At 38.5% G+C, this 20,864-nt stretch overlaps 1 protein-coding gene across 1 annotated transcript in view; it reads left to right on the top strand.

The window, feature by feature from the left end:
* The window catches only part of LOC129232674 (FERM and PDZ domain-containing protein 4-like), a 210,467-nt gene that overhangs the window by 169,556 nt on the left and 20,047 nt on the right, over window positions 1–20,864 (top strand). The window contains exons 13-17 of the mRNA XM_054866807.1: window positions 2,811–2,915; window positions 7,264–7,399; window positions 13,045–13,178; window positions 15,929–16,192; window positions 19,870–20,148. Of these exons, the coding sequence (XP_054722782.1) occupies window positions 2,811–2,915; window positions 7,264–7,399; window positions 13,045–13,178; window positions 15,929–16,192; window positions 19,870–20,148 (918 nt within the window). The remainder of the gene's footprint in view (window positions 1–2,810; window positions 2,916–7,263; window positions 7,400–13,044; window positions 13,179–15,928; window positions 16,193–19,869; window positions 20,149–20,864) is intronic.

Raw genomic sequence — 20,864 nt, 5'->3', positions numbered from 1 at the left:
GGCGGGAGCAGCCTGAGTCAAATTGCATTTTGGGCACAAGGGGAAAACCTTAATACCAGCCACATGTCGCTGTGCTCGAGTGTGTCCACTTCTCAGTCGGGCTAGGACGGTTTGTTGTTCCCTTACTACTTGCCCGAAGTAAAGCAGCTCCAGGGCGGGATGCTTTGTACCATTCGTGAATAGGGGGCTGTCTCCAAGAGGAACTGATGCTTTGCTTAGCACGGGTTGCAATTTCTGAAAAAGAAAGGCATCCGTTATGGGGAGAGATCTCTCTATGGTGAAGGGGGAAGTTGCAGCTTCCAGAGGTAAATACCTTGAGGCACCTTTAGGTTGAAGTCTGACTTTGCCTCATGCCTGCAGACTTTAGCTGAGCATAATGGAGTGGCCTTCACGCCTTGGGTGACCCTACCAGGAGTATACACTCCCGACGTTCTTCACCCACTCTGCCCAGGGCCACCCCCTCGTCACGTTATTTGAGCGACACGTGAATTGTTTATTAAATGAAATATTGTTTTCTGCAAATTTGGCGAAATCCGAAACTGTGCTGTGGTAACCCTAGCAGTGCAACCATGAAAAATCCGATCCAAAATGGCTAAACTTAAGCTGATGCGTCGGCCTGTCTGTATGGCGGCTCTAACTAAATAGTACGATGAAACTGGGTTATTCTGGCGATAGCAAATGCCAACTCTGACAGTAAAAAGCATCTTCTGAGGGGTGGTCCAGTCTATGCTGGCTGCAGCTAGAGCTTGGCAGCTAAAGACAATGCTTGGAAGTTAATTTAGTGTCGGAGCAGTTGCTTCAATTTTGGTACTTTTTGATGCCGTCGTTAGAATTTTTCTTGTTGCTGTGGTGTTTTATTCTTTTGAGAGCAGTAGCTGTCATCCTGTCAATATTTAGCTGATTAATTTGAAAATTTTATGTGAAAAGGAATCAAAAATGTAGATTTTGAAAAGGCATTTGCATGTGCCAGCAAAAGTACAGGATTGTCAGTCTGATCCAGACTTCAGACCGTCTTCTCATCCCCCAGAGGGTCTACCATTTCATTTAATTCCAGATTCAAGTTAGAACTTTTAACTAAATGAATAAAAATAAGAAATAGTTATTATTGAAAAAAATAAATATTTTGTAGAAGACACAAGAAATATAACGTTGGGGATACTTCCCCCATAACTCGTTTCAAAAATAATTGCCTTACCAGTTACTGGTCAAGCATTGCACACAATTTTCACACCACTATGACGCGCTCCCAGAACTCATCAAGAGAAAGTAAAATCACATTTACATTGGCACTTGCCATTTTTTTTTTTTTTTAACATGACGACTTACTTTCTAAGTTTGGAAAGGCAATTTTTTTAAGTCCGTAAAAATGAGTAAAAATATCCGCCTGGAAGATTAAAAATGCGCCAGATTCTCAAAGCCGTGTCTACTTGAGGATATTTCGGTGATTGGGAAATTGGCGCGTTGAAATTTTTGTGTTGGTAACCCTCATACTTTATGATAACCCCGAGCAAATGTATTCTCCCCTACTCATTGATGCCAAAAATTGACGCGAATGGATCAAGGTCTCTGATTTCCCAATGGGGTTGTTTCCTTCAGTCAAAAGTAGTACTTTTAGTCACTGAAATGGATAGAATAAGCAAAAGAAATAACATGGACCTAGAAAATACTTTCATTTTCCCAACAGTTATTTTTTAATCAATTCATTTAAATGTCCGATTTTTCAAACAAGGCGAGTTCTTTTAGGACGTCACAAAGGATGCACTTGGCGCATCTTTCTAACGCGTTTCCACGTTATGATAGTCAAGAAGCGAATTAAATATTTTGCTCTGTGAATGGTAACAGGGAATGGCATTTCATCATTTGTGATGTCATCGGCAGAAGCATAAATAATGAAAGCGCACCGATTAGAGTAAATTTTTAAAAGTATTAAACTTAGTCAAATGATTTAAAAAATGGTCCGATCCTATGTTTTTAAACATGCTCTTTAAAAAAAAATACTTTTAAAATTTGGGAAACGACCGCATTATCGAAATCTTCCTATTACATCCTGAAAGATCTATGACGCCCATAGACTAATAATAAGAGTAAACCGAGCTTTCCCAGACTTGCTGATGAAAAAATGGGTTCATGAATACATCATGTGACTGTGGAAGGCTTGGCGAAAACTTTGGCAGCATGGTTGCTAGATGGCAGGATTATCCATAGTTTGGCACTCGACATGTATTTTAAGACGTCATGTGTTTTTATTATAATTTTTTTTCCAGGTGCAGAGATTGAACTGTTTTTTTTTTTAGTTATGCATTATTTTGACATTAGTCATTGATCCCAGTTTTCAGTCACTTTTATTTCATTCGGAACTGCTACGTCGGCGTTGGCGTGAACGGAATGGCGTAAACGTTTTGCGCTAACGCAAAAATGTACTCATCGGTATCTTAAATTGAAATTGTAGGTAAAAATCTTACCGCTTGCCGATTCTTTTTGGGCGCTTGCATCTTTAATTGATTAGAGAGTTATTGAAATTAACTAAAGAAAATGCACAGTACTATCTAAACGAAAAACTCACTATATTAACAAAATATTTACAACTTAGAATAACAAATTTACAAATCGGACTCCATGAGAGATCATTCTTCCGTGTTCCATCAATTCCATTTATTTTATTTCTCGCGGGCGTTATGATCGCCTGCTACGATGAACGCCCGCTGTTGCTAGGATATCCACCAGTCACATGGTTTGGTTTATGAGCCGTTGCCATAGCTCGGTCTATTCTTATTATTAGTCTATGATGACGCTTCTCCTTTTCCTGACAGCCCCTGACGTTGGCGCGCATCGAGGAACTGTCGGACGTGAAGGTGACGAAGGAAGATGAGATATCGTCTGCAGTCGAGCTCTTCATGAAGGACCCCGACAAACAGGTAAACAGCCATTCTTTCACGACTAACCTCGTGGGTTTTACTTCCTTACACCGAGTAAAAGAAGCATTGTAATTGCAAAAACAGTTTGACTCAAATATCGGCATAAAAGTCCATTCTGCTCACCACCACCTAATGAATGTTGAGGGGTTTTCTCGGCCCTCTCGCATGTTTATATGTACCTAAGAATGTCCGAAATATTCATTTTGACGATCCCCAGTTAGTTTTCACTAAGGCCCCTATATATACGAGCCGACGCATCAGCTTAAGATTAGCCATTTTGGATCGGAACGCGTGTTTGAGTGGTTGTCTTTCTGGCGAGTCATCGCGTTTGGTGATGGTTCACTGCGAGCAATTATCAGCGGCACGTGAATTGTTTATAAAATAAAATATTATTTTCTTCTATTTGGCGAAATCGGAAACTTGGCTGTGGTAACTCAAGCAGTGCAACAATGAAAAATCCGATCCAAAATGGCTAAACTTAAGCGCTGATGCGTCAGCCTATCTATATAGCGGCTCTAGTTTTCACGAGTTTTCTCGTGACGTCTGTATCTGCTTACGTACTACAGTGTCCGAATTCATTGGGGCAAAGATATTTTTTCGGGGATTTTCAACTGGATTGCCAGCTAGCTCCAGTGGGGTACCCTAAGCAATTCTGTCTGTCTTAATGTCACTGGATGTCAGTTTTGATTGCTTAAACTAGTTTAGATGAGAAACTGTGAACATTGAAAAATTCTTCAGTTTGTTTCTGTGGGATTAGAAATTGACATTTACCATTCTTTCATCATAGTGTACGAGATAGGGATACAACGCCTAGAGAATTAGAGGGGGAACAACACCCAAGATAATTGAACTTAACAGATACAAATCCATGCCGGTAAAAAGATCGAGCGGATGTGGGCATCCCATGACTTCCTTTCACTCCAATTTAATGTCACTTCCCCATTACTGGCAATTTTAATGGGATTCAATAGTTTACTCTCTAAATATCATCAACAGTGGCCAAATTGAAGCCAGATTTAAAAAAAAAATCGCCAAATTTGCCGCCAACTTGGCGGCAAAACTTGGCGACCAGACTGGAGATATATCGCCAAGTGTCCGACAAATGATAACACCACTTGAGTTTGCATCGAAATTAACATGATTTCCGCCCAAAAAGGGGCAAAAGACCCCTTTAGAAACACCCGAATGCAATCAAAAGGGGAGGTGCACAACGAGACCCCACTAGGAGTCTACGTACCAAATTTCAACTTTCTAGGACATACCCTTCTTGAGTTATGCGACATACATACACACATACGCATATACGTACGTACATACAGACATCACAAGAAAACTCGTTGTAATTAACTCGGGAATCGTGAAAATGGATATTTCGCGTGTCTATACATTCTTAGGCACTTATCCACGTGTGGTCGAGTTGAAAAAATACTCAACATTCATTCGGGGGTGAGTAAAATGGAAATGAAGGTAGATTTTTGAGTGAAAACATTTTCGCGAATACAATACTTCCTTTTTAGTAAAAGGAAGTAAAAAAAATCTTGTGGTTGGTATTGGAAAATCGAACTTTCGACAACTTCTCTTGTGACCAACAGTGAGAGGTCTCCTCTGCAGTCTCAAACGATGAATATCAATGGGCAAGAAATACCTCATAATGGCTGAAATCATGTACAGTCGAACCTCCATACATCGAACTTCCACATATCGAAATTTTCTATATATCGAAGTCCCAGCAAATTTCTATGTTCATTATATAGAAAAATTGTTTCTATACATCGAAAAAATCTCTATATATCGAAAAAAATTTCGAGACGTTCGTAGATTTTTTTTCCACTTTAGACTGTTTGTCTCATGAAAAATGAAGGTTAGAGTTACGTTCACTAAAGGTTGCTACGGAACTCAGAAGGAATCTGGGGCTGAAGGGTGTGTAGTTGAGCCGTTGTTCCGTTCTGGAGTTCTTAACTTCCCTCAAGTTTATTTCAAATCTTAGCTGTAACCAGTAGCACTGTAAAATCAGTTTCAAATCATCCCTTTTGTTTGTTGATTATCATTTCTAGTCTTCTTAGCTTCAGTAAAAAGCATTCAAGTTAAGTACCCTATATATCGAAAGATACCCTAATGTTGCGATCAAGTTGAATTGCAAAAAGAATGAAGATGTATGAAGGCGCAAAAATGTAATTTCTGTTATTTTTTAATTATTAACTTTCATCTAATCCGATGCTCGTATAAATTAGAAATTAGGTTTCATACACGAAAATAAGCTTTAATATTAATATTTTAGGAAATTTTTAGGATAAAATAAAATCGTTTCTACATATCGAAATTTCTATATATCGAATTTTTTCCCGACAATTTGCAACTTTGATATATGGAGGTCCGACTGTAGTTATAATAATGCTATTTCAGAGTAGCAACGGATCCTCTTTTGGAGTTTTTTTTTTTCCTTTTCTCCTTCACATTTGTCCTTTCTTCGAGGACGAAATGGTTCAGTTAATGTATTTCTTCAGATGCCCGGTGAAGCTCGATTTTTTTACTTCCTTTTACAAAAAAGGAAGCACTGTATTCGCGAAAAAGTTTTCACTCTAAAATCGACCTTCATTTCCATTTTTCTCACCCCCCAATGAATGCTGAGTTTTTTTTTTCGACCCGACCACTCGTGGATATATGCCTAGGAACCTACAGACACCCGAAATATCCATTTCGACGACCCCCGAGTTAATTACAACGAGTTTTCTGGTGATGTCCGTATGTATGTGTGTATGTATGTCGCATAACTCAAGAACGGTATGTCCTAGAAAGTTGAAATCTGGTATGTACACTCCAAGTAGAGTCCAGTTGTGCACCTCCTCTTTTGGTTGCATTCGGGTGTTTCTAAAGGGGTCTTTTGCCCGTTTTTGGGGGGAAATCATTGTTCATTTCGATGTAAACTCCAGTGGTGTTATGATTTGGCGGACACTTGGCGATGTATCGCCAGTCATTTGGTCGCCAAGTTTCGTCGCCAACTTGGCGGCAAATTTGGCGATTATTTTTTTCTAATTTTAAATCTGATTTCAATTTGGCCACTGTTGGTGATATTTAGAGAGTGGACTATTGAATCCCATTAAAATTGCCAATAATGAGAAAATGACATTAAATTGGAGCAAAAGGAAGTCATGTGATGCACACATCAGCTCGTTAAATACCAATCATGGAAGTAGTATTTTTTACAGCTATATATGTGTGACTGTTAAGTACGATTATCTATGTTAACTTTCTATGTGTTGCATCCCTTTTTAGCGTACTAAAACGAACGAATGCAAAATGTAACTTTTTCTTCTCACAGAAACAATATGAAGAAATGTTCATAATTTCTCATCTAAACCAGTTCTAAGCAATCAAAACTGACATACAGATTGTAGTAAGACAAATAGAACAGTTTATGTGGGACCTGCTGGAGCAAGCTGGCAATCACTTCAAAGTCCGCAAAATAATAGCTTTGTCCCAATTAGTTCGATCTCTATAGTTTGTACGTGTGTATGTATCTCGCATAAATCAAAAACGGTACGCCGTGGTAGGTTGAAATGTCCATGTAGACTCTGAGTGAGGTCTAGTTGTGCACCTCTCTTTTTGAAAAGGGGTATTTTACACGTTTTTGGGTCAAATCGTGTTAATTTCAGTAGAAACTAAGGTGGTATTATAATTTGGCGAAATCTCGCTTAGTTTTTGGGCGCCAAGTTTTTTTCTTTTTAGTGTGCCGTTATACTGTGTGACCATCGTTTTCATGGAAAGGTTAATATCCGGTTTATAGGCGGAAATGGACGTACCTATTAGTTTATAGGGATGTTAGTTGGTTTGTTTCAGATGTGCACTTTTGCCTCTCTATTATTTAGCCTCAGTTTTGTGAAAATGAAAATTTGTTCTCAGCAACATTTTTTTTTTAATCTAAAGTATATTCGACCTATATTCTCACGGCAAAAATGAATTGATTTATTTATTCGCAACAAAGTTGTGAGCTTACCATTTTGCTTTTACGTTCCCGAACGAAATGAAACTATTTTATTTTCTTTTTGTTGTTTCCATAGTAACAATTTTTGTTTTCCCTTATTGTATTTTAGAGAATGCAGTAAATGAATAAGGCAGTAGTGACATCATAAAACGCGTGCATGAAAATCCCATCGTTATTTTTCCTTCTCCCCTGCTAGATTCCTTCAGATGGAATCGTCTTTACTTGGCAGATTGCCAAATTACATACAATCCGCGGTCAAACAGTATCATGAAATGCAAGACATTATTTTCAGTAAAAAGAGTTGGCAGCATGAATGCCAGTTGAAAATTTTAGAAATTTTTTGACAGTGTACTTGTATCGTTTCAGAGCCTCAACTTCAGCATGGAAGACCAGGACGCCGAGGAGTTCCTGCTCATGCTCAGGGGCTACTTCCGACTTCTCAACCAGAGGGAGCTGCGAGTCGAGTGGGACGCCAAATCCACGCAGTGGCACCAGGAAACAGGTACTCTCTCTAAGCTGCTGTGGTCATAAACATCTAACTGTGGCAACCCGGATTCTGAAGTAACCCTATCACTTGGTCTGTTCGCATTTTTGCTGTGCACGGCGTACCCGAAAGAAATCTTTGTCCGTTTTAGTTTCAGCTTTTTTTAAAATCAAAAGCGTCTTTACCGTGCATTCATTTTTACTTCCTTTTACAAAAAAGGAAGTATTGTATTCGGAAAAAAATTTTCACCCAAAAATTGGCCTTCATTTCCATTATTCCGATTCCGAGTCACTACTGACTACAACTGTATTTATGTCGAGGACTGCATACTAAGTGCCTTACCTCCATTATTTTATACACCGATAGATGGCAGCACCATCACCGGATCGGACAGTTAATGAGAATTTAGAACTAGTCCAGGAGCTAATAGCTACCTAGTACTAGCACCCCCAGAGGTATCGCTGCACTTGGAGGACATGGAGACCACGAGCATATTTAGCGTCGCCCAGTCTACTTTAATGACGACGGTGGGTCTTCGACCATCGAGGTTCGAACCCAGGACCCTTCGGCCTCGAATCCGACACTCTACCGATCGGGCTACCACGGCCATTTCCATTATGCTCACCCCCAAATGTTTGAGTTTTTTTTTCAACCCGACCACACATGGATATGTGCCTAGGAACGTGCAAACACCCGAAATATTCATTTTGACGATCCCCGAGTTAATTACAACGAGTTTTCTCGTGACGTCTATATGTATGTGTGTATGTATCTCGCATAACTCAAAAACGGTATGTCCTAGAAAGTTTAAATTTGGTACGTGGACTCCTAGTGGGGTCTCGTTGGGCACCTTCCTTTTTGGTTGCATTCGGATGCTCCAAAGGAGGTCTTTTGCCCCTTTTTGGGGGAAATCATTGTTAGTTTCGATGTAATCTCAAGTGGTGTTATCATTTGGCGGACACTTGGCGATATATCGCCGTTCTTTTGGTCGCCAAATCGGCAACAAATTAGGCGATTTTTTTATATATATTTTTTTAAATCTGGTTTCAATTTGGCCACTGTCGGTGATATTTCGAGAGTAAACTATTGAGTCACATTAAAATTGCCAATGATGGGGAAATGACATTAAATTGGAGTAAAAGGAAGTCAAGTGATGCACACATCAGCTCGTTGTAGTTAAGCTATTATTTTCCAATTTTTTTAAGGACATTAAGCATAAAAAACTTATAGACAACGGTAGGAGAAAAAATACGTGTCGCTTTGAAAGTGCAACAGAAAAATGACCACAGTTACAACATCGCCTGCAAGTCTTGACATTTGCGTCAGCAAATAGCAGTTGTTCTAATCTGAAAAAAAATGTTTATTTTCAATTATTTTATGTACGTTATAAAAGAGGTAACTAAGCATAACATTTTTTACATTACACTAGTCAAACAATAAAATTGTTGACAGTAACACCACCATTCTAGTAGGTCGGCTTTCGAGAAATGAAGGAATATCACTCCAAATTCAAATAACTTGACGAACATTTGAATAGGGCCGGCCAGCCCATTGAGCGTTAGAGCCGAATTTCGTCGATTTTTCAATTTCGCTATATTTTAAACTGGATGTATGACCAGAAGAATGCATTCAAAACGATAGTAACTTGGTTTCGGGAGCCTGTTTAATTAAAAACCATAGAATTTCAATGTGTGTCAGCCTCCATTTACATTTTAAAATTCATTTTGGACACTCAAAAACTTGAGGTTTACATTGAATATCTTATTTAAAACTGTCTTAAAAAATATATACAGGGTGTTAAATTTTGACCTGCAAGTCCTCTTTTTTCGCAACCGTTGGTCCCCTAGTTCCAGTTGCAAAAATGTTCAAATTCAGATGCGGAGTTCAGATATTGAAAGTTTGAAATTAAAGTAAAATGAGTCAAAAAATAAAGAATTTAACTTTTATACGGGCCCCAGGTCCCCTAATTCATGTTTAGGGAAATATGCTCAACTAAAAAATAATTCCAACACAAAAAGTTTGAAATTAGTACGACCAGTATTCATCGAGATATGAAACGCAGCGTTTTGTGACTTACACCACTTTACACTCGCCGTCAATAACATCTTTTGGGGGAAAATATAGCAGTTAACAAGTGTTTAAAATTGTATGTATGCATGGAGTGTGGTTTTTCAAATTGTTCGAGGTTTTTCAGTGTGTTTTTGCGTATCACGGCATAACATTTGCATTTATTTTTGAATACCAATGAAAAATATAAATAATTTTTGTTTTTTACTTTGACGATCTGTCATTCTTCTGAAAGGGCGGGCGATAAGCTCCAATCTCATCTCCTGTATGGTCCCTTATAACTTTAAACTGGAATATCTCCTTCAATTTTTGTCGCACAAACGTCAATTTTTTTGGTGTTAGTCATATCTTTCAACGGAGATCGTTTCCCTAAATATAAGTTAGGGGAGCCTGGGGCCCGTATAAAAAGTTAATTTTTTAATTTTTTTGACACATTTTTATTTTTGCTTCAAACTTTCAATATTATAAGTCTGCATCTGATTTTGAACCTTTTTGCAGTTGGAAGCATGCATCTGGGATTAACGGTTGCCAAAATAAAGTTTTTTTTTTACAGGAACGATGTTACGGGGCTGAAGTTTAGCACTGAAAACAGGACACGGGGTCATTGTTTTAAGCTATTTAAATCTCAAGCTAACATGGATGTTAGGAAAAATTATTATTTTAGCAGGGTAGTGGAACCCTGGAACAGCTTACCGGAAGAGGTGGTCATGAGCAAGGGAGTAGATAGTTTTAAGAGGGCCATTGATCTTCACTGGGGATTGTAAATGGACTAGGACCAGTCTGGCTGGGCCCAGAGCCTGTTGCTGGTCCTCACTTTTGTATTTGTATAAAACGGAGCATCCCGTATATGGTCGGGTATTTTGGGCAGATTAGTGAAAGACTGTAAGGACCGAGCGTGGATCTGGATGAGGGGGGGGGGGGATCTTGTTGATCATAAACCCTGTGTAGAAATTCAAAGTTGCTTTTCAGAGACTTCTGTTTTAAGAAATTACAGGGCCACAGACATTAAAGAGACAAACTGACTAATAGAAAAAAAAGTTCATTTCTACAAAACAAGACTCCTCCTACCTCTTTTTCAGAACAATCCCCATCAATACTAATGCATTTGTCCCGACGGGATGCTAGCTTATTTTTATACCTGCTGCAGAGAAGTCTTTTTTTTTTCTTTTTTTTTTGATGTCGTAGTCAATGCCCCACAAATTTCTCGACATCCTCGTAATCGTGGAATTTCTTCCCATGTAATGCCTTCTTCGGTGAACCAGACAAACGGAAATCAGAGGTTGCTAAATCGGGGCAACAAGAAGGATGAGGCAGTACCTCCCGGGCCATTTCATCGTTGATTTCATGGGCTGATTGGGCAATATGAAAAGATGTGAGGTCTTGCTGAAGAATCACATCTCTCTGAGATCCACGACGGTTCTCTCTTGGTTAGCTTTGCCTCTTTTGTTCACTACTATTCGAGTTTGAAGAGCAGAAGTTGTAACTTCAATAGGTTAGCCAGAACGGTATTTGTCAGACACTGATCCTCGACCACTTTTGGACTGTTCTACCCTCCTGTAAAGATTTCACCCGTTCACTCAACTTTCATCATACCTTTCAGTCATTCTGGGGTGCATATTAGCAAGTTTGTCACCTTTAGCAATCAGAAAACAAATCACAGATCGTTGTTTAACCGAGCTGATGTGTGCATCACATGACTTCCTTTTACTCCAATTTAATGTCATTTCCCCATTTCTGGTAATTTTAATGTGATTCAATAGTTTACTCTCGAAATATAACCAACAGTGGCCAAATCGAAACAGATTTGAAAAAAAAAATCGCCACATTTCTCGCCAAGTTGGCGACAAAACTTGGCGACCAAAAGACTGGCGATATATCGCCAAGTGTCCGCCAAATGATAACACCGCTTGAGTTTACATCGAAATTAACAATGATCCCCCCTCAAAAGGGGCAAAAGACCGCTTTCGAAACACCCGAATGCAACCAAAAGGGGGAGAGGTGCACAACGAGATCCCACTAGGAGTCTACGTACCAAATTTCAACTTTCTAGGATATGCCGTTCTTGAGTTATGCGACATACATACGCACATCCACACGTACACACGTACGTACATACAGACGTCACGAGAAAACTCGTTGTAATTAACTCGGGAATCGTCATTATGGATATTTCACGTATCTATACGTTCTTAGGCACTTATCCACGTGTGGTCGAGTCGAAAAAAAAAAAAACTCAACATTCATTCCGTGGTGAGTAAAATGGAAATGAAGGCCGATTTTTGAGTGCAAATTTTTTTCGCGAATACAATACTTCCTTTTTTGTAAAAGGAAGTAATAATGTGGAATTTTCCACAAGACTCTTAACTTGATTTTGAGGTTATACCCAGAGCAATGTCGATTAATCAGCCGATTAGAACTCATCCCAGTGAGGCCAGTTTAAGATCCCAAATGTACTACTAAAGATATTTTCTCCACCCCTATTTGTCTCCTTGATTATTGACTGACTCTTGTGTTATACTTTTAGCTCTTTAATCTGCTTGTTTTTGAGGCCACGTTTTAAAAAATGATCGTCTTCAAAACCAGAAGCTGTATCTACCATTGCTAGGTACCAGTAAAACTTTGTAGTGAATTGTGATGGATTTTATTTAGTTAACTAGTGGTACCCGCACGGCTTTGCCCGTAATAGAAAACAAAAGGTCTTTTGGTTCGCCTGTAAATTTACAAATAACTTATGGTGAATTTTCTCGCTAATTGGCTTGTGCCCATCTTACGGTTCCACGTTATGATCATTTCGTCATTTACTCGTCCATCTTATTATAATTTTGTTCTTAAAATTGGAATAGAAAAAGAACGAAATCGAATTTTCGAAACATCGCTTCGAGGTGCACACCCTCATGCTACAAACTCACTTTGTGCCAAATTTCATGAAAATCGGCCGAACGGTCTAGGCGCTATAAGCGTCACAGAGATCCTGACAGACAGAGAGACTTTCAGCTCTTAAGATAAAGAAAATTATCAATGTCAAGTATTTTATATGCTACTAGTGGTATCCGCACGGCTTTGCCCGTAATAGAAAAATCAAAAGGTCTTTTGGTTGCCTGTATATTTACAAATAATGTATGGTGAATTTTCTCGCCAATTGGCTTGTGCCCATCTTACGGTTCCACGTTATGATCATTTCGTATCTCGCCAATTGGCTTGTGCCCATGTTACGGTTCCACGTTATGATAATTCCGTAACTTACTCGTCCATCTTATGATATTTTTTTTTTTTTTATTTTTTAAATTGGAATAGAAAAAGCACCACATGGAATTTCCGAAACATCGCTCAGAAGTGCACACCCCCATGCTACATACTAACTTTGTGCCAAGTTTCATGAAAATCGGCCGAACGGCCTAGGCGCTATGCGCGTCACAGACATCCTACAGACATCCAGACATCCTCGGGACAGAGAGACTTTCAGCTTTATTATTAGTAAAGATTATTTCATTTTAACCTTCCTGTGTTTGCAGTCATTTGTTCACGGCTGGTAAGAACGCGACAAACTAAAAAGTTTTGAAGCCACAGAAATGATTTTTCATTATGTTCCGTTTCAGTGCCATCGTTCTACAGCCGCCACACTGTGAGGGAATCGCCATGGAGCTACCCACCCGACCCCAAGGAAGACAGCGGGTATCGAACCGTGGACCTCGCCGTTCCGACGCCGCCTTATGTTCCTTCGCTGTGCGAGGTAAGAATTTCTCCAATCAGGAATCATCTCTCGAACTCGGATCAGCAAGTGTACGAAATACAGTGAAACCTCAATAAGTAGTCGACCGATTAAGTGGTCACTCCGCTTAAGTCGTCGTTTTCCTCTGGTCCCGACAAAGTCTCATTCACAGTCATGTAAAATGATCCTCCTTTACTGGTCACCAAATTTATTTTTACCCGCTTAACTAGTCACTCAAAAATTGCTTTCTAAAATTCCTTTTCCTTATCGGATCTCAGAAAATAGTGTCGGACTTTTGAAAGGCTGTTTGATAGTCATTTTTCCTTGAAATCTTGATCCTCGGTTCTGGTCATTCAAAGCATACTTCTTGCCGTGATTGCCGAGTGCCGAGAATATGAATCTAACTCCTTCCAGCAAGACAGACAAAATCTAATACCTGGAGAAAGTTAGTATTTAATATCCGTTCAAGGAACTACAAAACAGAATTTAAATCTTGATGTATGTTAGAAGAGATCGTTCTTTTCCGTAAGCGACAACTTCATCAGTCGACATTGAAGGATTGTATTAAATGTATCGTGACTACATTAAAATAAGTTGTTGTTATTAAGTAATGTATAAGTAAGAGAAAATAAAACGAATATTAGTATTTTTTCCCCTTTATAAAATTTCCACTAATTTATAAACATCTATTACATAAGTAATTGTTTTTCTCACAGAATTCTACTGCTATTCATAAATATTTGTAAGTCTTTTTTTTTTCTTCCTTAATTTCCCACTCCACATAAGTAGTCACTCCGCATAAGTGGTCAAAAATTTTTGGTCCCTTAAGTGACTATTTAACGAGATTTTACTGTAGTGTGAATTAAACATTTCAGTCTTCACGTACGATTACGTAGGAAAATCCAAACAGTTTTCAGTTCGTGTAGAAAAATTAGCGCTTTCTATTGATGCATAGTTTTAATATGGGTGAGTATTTTTGCACCCATGTAAAAGAGGATTTATGTCAGAGGTTGAAGTTGAGTTTCCTTGAAAAGTTTCTTGAAATTCATTGGATGGTAACATGATGAAGGAAATGCAGCTACTGTTTATTTAGCAGCTGTTTATTAGCAGCTACTGTTAGCCCACTTATCTGACGTCTTGGTCCCTAGTTCCTCGTGGTACTAGAAATAAATAAATGAACAACTAGTAGTGAGGCTTTATAGAGGAGAAAATGAAACTTTTTATTTAACCACCACTCTTGAAGTGATTAGCGCCAAAAAGGAGTCAGTACCAGTGTCCTTTTAGGTTCGGTTCACTTATCATTTGTTCATCATTTTTTGGTTGAATTCCGGTTTAATGATAAGGATGCTAACGAGATCCATTTTCTTAAGATATAGCCACCACATTGAACGAAGAGAAACAAACTATTTGCACCACACCCCTAGAATAGACTTGGATCAAAATTAAATCGGCTCCTGTCCCTTCTGCGTTGTAATTGCATACTAAATTTTTTCTCAATCCTCGCTTTAGTTCTTAAAATATAGCAATCATGCGTAACTAGAAAAAGTTTGAGTACGCTCTACCCATTCGAACGGATAGGCACCAACATAGAATCAGCACATGTTCTGTCTTCCCGAGGACCAATTTTAATCGTATTCTCTGCATTACTTCTTGAGGTACAGCTTCACGAGGAAAACATTCGATTACTTCACCAATCATGGAGTGATTGGCAACAAAAACTAATAAAAAAAAACACACCACTTCGACGTGGTTAAAAATCGAGCATCTTCCTTACCCATAAAATTTAGATAAGATAAGATAAGATTTATTAACTAATACACATACATAACAGTAAGCAAAATAAAATAAAGTTAAAACTTACAAATTATAAAACATAAATTACAAACGTCATAACAAAACATTAAGAAAGAAAATCTTGACTATAGTTCAACATGAGTTAGTAGTAAATTCAACACTAAAGAGCGCCAAAGGCACTGTCCGCAGTGTCATTTAATTGGTTTAGTATGGAGTACAAACACAAATATGTATTAACAGAAATATTTACAAATTAATTTTACACAGGTAATAAATATTTCACACGGAACAATCATTCGACTGTTTGACTCCAGGAAAAAAAAAACACAATAACTCGCATTGAAACATTCAATAGTACAGCAGAAGGCCTTTATAACGCCGACCTGTATAACGCCATTCTCTATAAACCGCACTACTTTTCAGAAGTAAGCAATAGGTTTGAAGTTTAAAAAATCCCTCTGTTTTGCTTTGCAAAAATAAAAATGGTCAGGCAAATTAAATTTTGAAAGTTTTTCATCTTTCCATCTTATTATTTCAAAGCTTTTAAATTAAAAATGAGTACTCATAGTAAACAGAAAATACCAGATGGCTCTTGAAAATGCAGCTGTTATGCAAACCATGAAGCTAGCAGAAGTGCAGGATTTTGATTGTGAACCATATTTATTTGTGAACAACTCATTGTAATATTGGTGCTTTAATACTCATTGCAGATAAAACTCACTCTGAAGTGCTGATATAGTATTCTGAATATTAGTTTAAAAATTTGTGAAATGATCTATATAACGCAAAAACTTGTATAACGCAAAAGCTCAGGTCCCAAGATGTGCGTTATAACGGTCTTCTACTGTATAAAAAATACAACTAATAAAACATACAACTAATAAAAAATACAACAAATAAAAACTAATAAATACCAATCAGTCTCGCTTTCCCTACTTTGTATCCTTGCCGAGTCCTCAGTTTCCTTGTCGTTCCAGGGTCGACAGATGACCAGAAACGCTTCGAGGGAGAAGCTGGCCACCCCCTCCCCCACGTCGGTGGACTTCAACATGAACGAGACCCCCCCGGCCCCCCTGGATGGGGGGCTCGGCAGGCGACTCTCCATCCCGCGCACCATGATCGACGAGAGACATCCGGGCATCGACTACCAGAGCGTCATCTCCATGGAGTTGCTAGAGGACAGCGCCGGGGACGTCGATGTCGACGTCTACGAGGCCAAGAACGACGAGGTCATCAGGAGGGTGAGTGAGGATATTTATCGTCTGCAGCACTGATTGCTTGGGGTCTAAGGACCCTTAACCTTCAAAATTTTCGACATTCTGGAAAAAATATAAGTTATGCATAATTTGATTCTGAACAATTTGATACCTTGTTTATTACCATACGCCAAAAACTTTTCAAGTTATCGTAAAAATGCGTAAACTTTCCCTATAGAGATTTATGTTAAAAGCAGCTGTTTAAGCCTCTTTTTCTCAGGTACGGGTTTCTTCGGTTTTCTCGTTTTGCGCGCATGATATCTCAGAAAGTTTCTTATATATTTCCGTAAAACTTTTTATACATGTTTGTCTGGTACATATTTATGATCTGAACCTAAATTTTAACTAAAAATGAAAGGTAATATTAAAAATATATATATATTTTTTTGCCCAAAATTTTGGAAAATTTTGATTATGACTTGTAAAACTTCAAAAAATAAATAAATAATTTTAAAAAAAGTAAACAAATTTAGGTTCAGGTCATAAATATAAACCAGACAAACAAGTATGAAAAGTTTTACGGAAATATATAAGAAACTTTGTGAGATATTATGCGCGCAAAACGAGGAAACCGAAGAAACCTGCACCTGAGAAAAAGAGGCTTAAACAGCTGCTGTTAACACCAATCTCTATGGGGAAAGTTTACGCATTTTTACGATAACTTGAAAAGTTTTAGGCGTATGGTAATAAATAAGGTATCAAATTGTTCAGAATTAAAATATGCATAACACATATTTTTTTCCAGAAAGTTGAAAATTTTGAAGATTAAGGGTCCTTAGACCCCTTGGTCAACTTACTTGATGATTCAAAAAGAATGGTGACGTTCCATGAGGCTACCGATTTGGAAATATTGGACCTAACGGCTAGCTCTTTCTGGTGGGGCTTGAATGAACCGTAAAGTTTCATTTGGCTATCGCTAGATGTCTCTGCGTATCATCGTATGTGCCCCACTTGTTATTTTGTATTTAGTTTGTCAAAATGCGGACGAAAGCGGAGGGGATTTAGCACTTATGATTGGTCTCTCTCCTAGGTCACCAGAAAAAACACCATGCGGTTTTTTTTTTTTTTGAGCAATCACGAATGCTTATTGTTCTCATTTGACTTTTTTGATGTGCTATCATTTTATTTTCCCGCCAGCACCACCGTCGACCGGCTCTTCACGATGCTGCTCCTATAGCGAAAACCGTCTCCAGGTTGCATCCATATGCTACACACACGCGCATACATACACAACTACACACACACAAATACATACACCTACATACACAAACACATACACACACACATACATACAGACACCTACACATACACACACAACTACCCACACGCTGATCACACTCATGCCTGCACACAGGCACAAACACATATGCCTACACACACATACACATAATCCCTACACACAAACACACATACCCCCCACACACACATGCCTATATACACACACACATGCCTACATACACACACACGAAAAACATAATTTGAATTCAAGAGGTCAAAATTCAAATTATTATTATTATTATTATTTTTTTGTGGAGCTATGTAAAGGATTGTTTTATACACGCTACTTACAAACTGAAAAATTGGACCACAACAACAATTGCTTGTTTGACGAGTGCTACAACGTGTAAGACAGGTACTTAAGTACAGTTGTGGGGTGTCATCATTTGGCCGTCAGGATGAGAGCATATAGAACATCGTTAAAATGATTTAAGAATGAAAACAAACTTTTTCCGATCATTTTTACTCTTACAAATATACTCCTTTCAAAACTGCACCATACTTTTTGAACCACTCAAGTATATTTTGATTCCAGCTGTCATTTCTTACCGGAAGCTGGTGGTTTTGTTTGTTATAGTTTGTTGTTAAAAATTGTGTTACTTAATTCAATTCTAAGAAGGATTAACATACGCAAACTAATTTAATAAAAACATTCTCAACAAATTTAAAAGAAATGGATTTCTTCAAACATATCTTCGTTACATGAAATACACCGCCAGCTCAGTCATTTCCAGCCGAGGACAGCAGTTTCGTGCTTATCGGCACTCATCAGCCCGGGCGGTAATTTACTGAATATGCCATGCCTCGCCTTCAATCCTCCAGTTGAACCTAACCATTGCTTCGGTCACTCATCTGGTCTGCGCTAGTTCTGTATTAGCTACCAGTTTGTTTGGCACTCTTGGCTTGTTTAAGAGGTTTTCCACCTCCAGCTCAGTCACTTTCTCATGCCGGGCTGATGAGTGCCAATAAGAACGAAACTGCAGTCCTCGGCTGGAAATGACTGAGCTGGCAGTGTATTTAATGCATTTCGGCTTCAGCCCTGGCTATTGGGCGGTAATTCACTGAATGCAGTCAAACCTGTTTATCTCGCACCTGCCTATCTCGAAAACCTCTCTATGTCGAAGTTTTTCATTTTCCCTGCACATCAAGTATTAATTCAATGTTTCCCCCCCATGTTTGTCTCCAATGAAATTTTCTGAAAACCTGTATATCTCGAATTTCGACTAAAGTGTCTTTCTTGAATTCGATCCCCAACGATCTTTATTAACTGGAATTTGGAGACAAAAAGCATTTTTCTTAATATTAGCAGTCACATAATCCTCCAGAATTAAAACTTTATGTTCAAGGAGCAAGTTTTCCAGCAATTATACTCATTCAGAAACTGAGAGGAAGGGGACATTGTTGATCAGTAAAATTGCTTCCAAAGTTTTACTTTCGAGTCATTGCTCCAATTACTTATTTTTAGAACTTTTTTCAAAACCTCTGTATCTCGAAACCTCCATATCTCGAATTATTCTTCTCTCCCGTAAAATTCGGGATAGACAGGTTCGACTGTATATCTTTGTTAATTCTTCGCTAAAACGATACTATTTTACAAAAGTAAGAGAAAATCTATAATATTGGAGAAATATATGCACAGAGAATTTGTATTTTTTGCATAACAACAATAACTGGTTTGAAATTAATGAAAAACAATATAATACTCGAATTTCAGGTAAACAATATAAAGTTATAAAACCAAATAAAACGATTATTAAAAAGCAATTCTTTTACTTGGCACCGCGGCTGTTTAATGAAGTAACGGAAGATGTTAGGAATGAGAAGAACTTCAAAAAATATAAACAAGGGGTCAATGAATATATACAAAATAACGACATTCTATCAATAATTAACTTTTAGCTGATAAAATATACTGACTTGCCAACCGGGGGAGATTTTGTATTGTATTTTTTTATACTATTGAATGTTTCAATGCGAGTTATTGTGGGTTTTTTTTCTGGAGTCAAACAGTCCAATGATTGTTCCGTGAGAAATATTTATTACTTGTGTAAAATTAATTCGTAAATATTACTGTTTAATACATATTTGTGTTTGTACTCCATACTAAACCAATTAAATAACGCTGCGGACAGTGCCTTTGGCGCTCTTTAGTGTTGAATTGACGACTAACTCATGTTGAACTAGAGTCAAGATTTTCTTAATCTTTTGTTATGACGTTTGTAGTTTATGTTTTATAATTTGTAAGTTTTTTAACTTTACTTTATTTAATTTTGCTTACTGTTATGTATGTGTATTTTGTTTTGTTAATAAAATCTAAAATCTTAAAAAAAAAAAAAAAAAAAAATCTTAATTCTTCGCTAAACGCTCGAGTTCTCGGCCAACAGGTGTCCGAGATGAACCGGATCCTGGCCGACGTCGAGAACTACCTCTGCCCCAAGGAGGACGTCCACCCGAGTCTCAAGGCGGCCGACTCGCTGCTGCTGCTGGCCAAGAACGACCGGAACGACCAGGAGCGGAACCGGGCCCCGAACGAGCCGGAGCAGCCTGAACTGCCCAAGGAACAGGAGGACGAGGAGAGCGACACCGACAGCACCACTCCGAACGACAGCCCGCTCCACCGATCCGTTCCCCTGCGGAATTCCATCAACAACGGTCACCATCCGGTCAGTTCGGTTTGTTTTTATGCTAGTGGGTACCCGCACGGCTTTGCCCGTAGTGGAAAATTAAAAGGTCTTTTGGTTTGCCTGTGCAAATAATGGTTGCGTTCGACGAACCTCACCGGTCGACCGGTAAGTAACCGGTTACAAACCGCAGCGTTCTATCATCTATCGGTTATCTCACCGGTTACCATTTTAAGCTGTTGATTGGTTGATTGGAGCACGTGATCATTAGCTGTCACGTGATTACCTAACCGGTCGCTCTCGGTCGAGCTCGTCGAACGTAAGCAATGGGTGATGAATGTCTCGCCAATTAGTTTGCCCATGTTACGGTTTCACGTTGTGATAACTTGGTCATTGACTCCTCCATCTTATGATGATTTTGCTCTGGAAAATGTTCTTGAAATTGGAATAGAAAGGAAACGAAATCGAATTTTCGAAACATCGCTTCGAAGTGCATACCTCCATGCTGCGAACTAATTCTGTGCCAAATTTCAAGAAAATCGGCCGAACGGTCTAAGCGCTATGCGCGTCACAGACATCCAGACAGAGAGACTTTCAGCTTTATTATTAGTAACTAGTGGTACCCGCACGGCTTTGCCTGTGGAAGAAAATAAAAAGTCCATTTAGTTCTCATGTATACGTATTTACAAATAATGGATGATGAATTTCTTGCCAATTGTCGATGTTCATGTGTTTGTCCATGTTACGGTTAAACGTTG

The sequence above is a fragment of the Uloborus diversus genome, unplaced genomic scaffold (assembly GCF_026930045.1).
Source record: "Uloborus diversus isolate 005 unplaced genomic scaffold, Udiv.v.3.1 scaffold_13, whole genome shotgun sequence".
Lineage (NCBI taxonomy): Eukaryota > Metazoa > Arthropoda > Arachnida > Araneae > Uloboridae > Uloborus > Uloborus diversus.
This window is presented reverse-complemented; position numbering and strand designations above follow the sequence as displayed.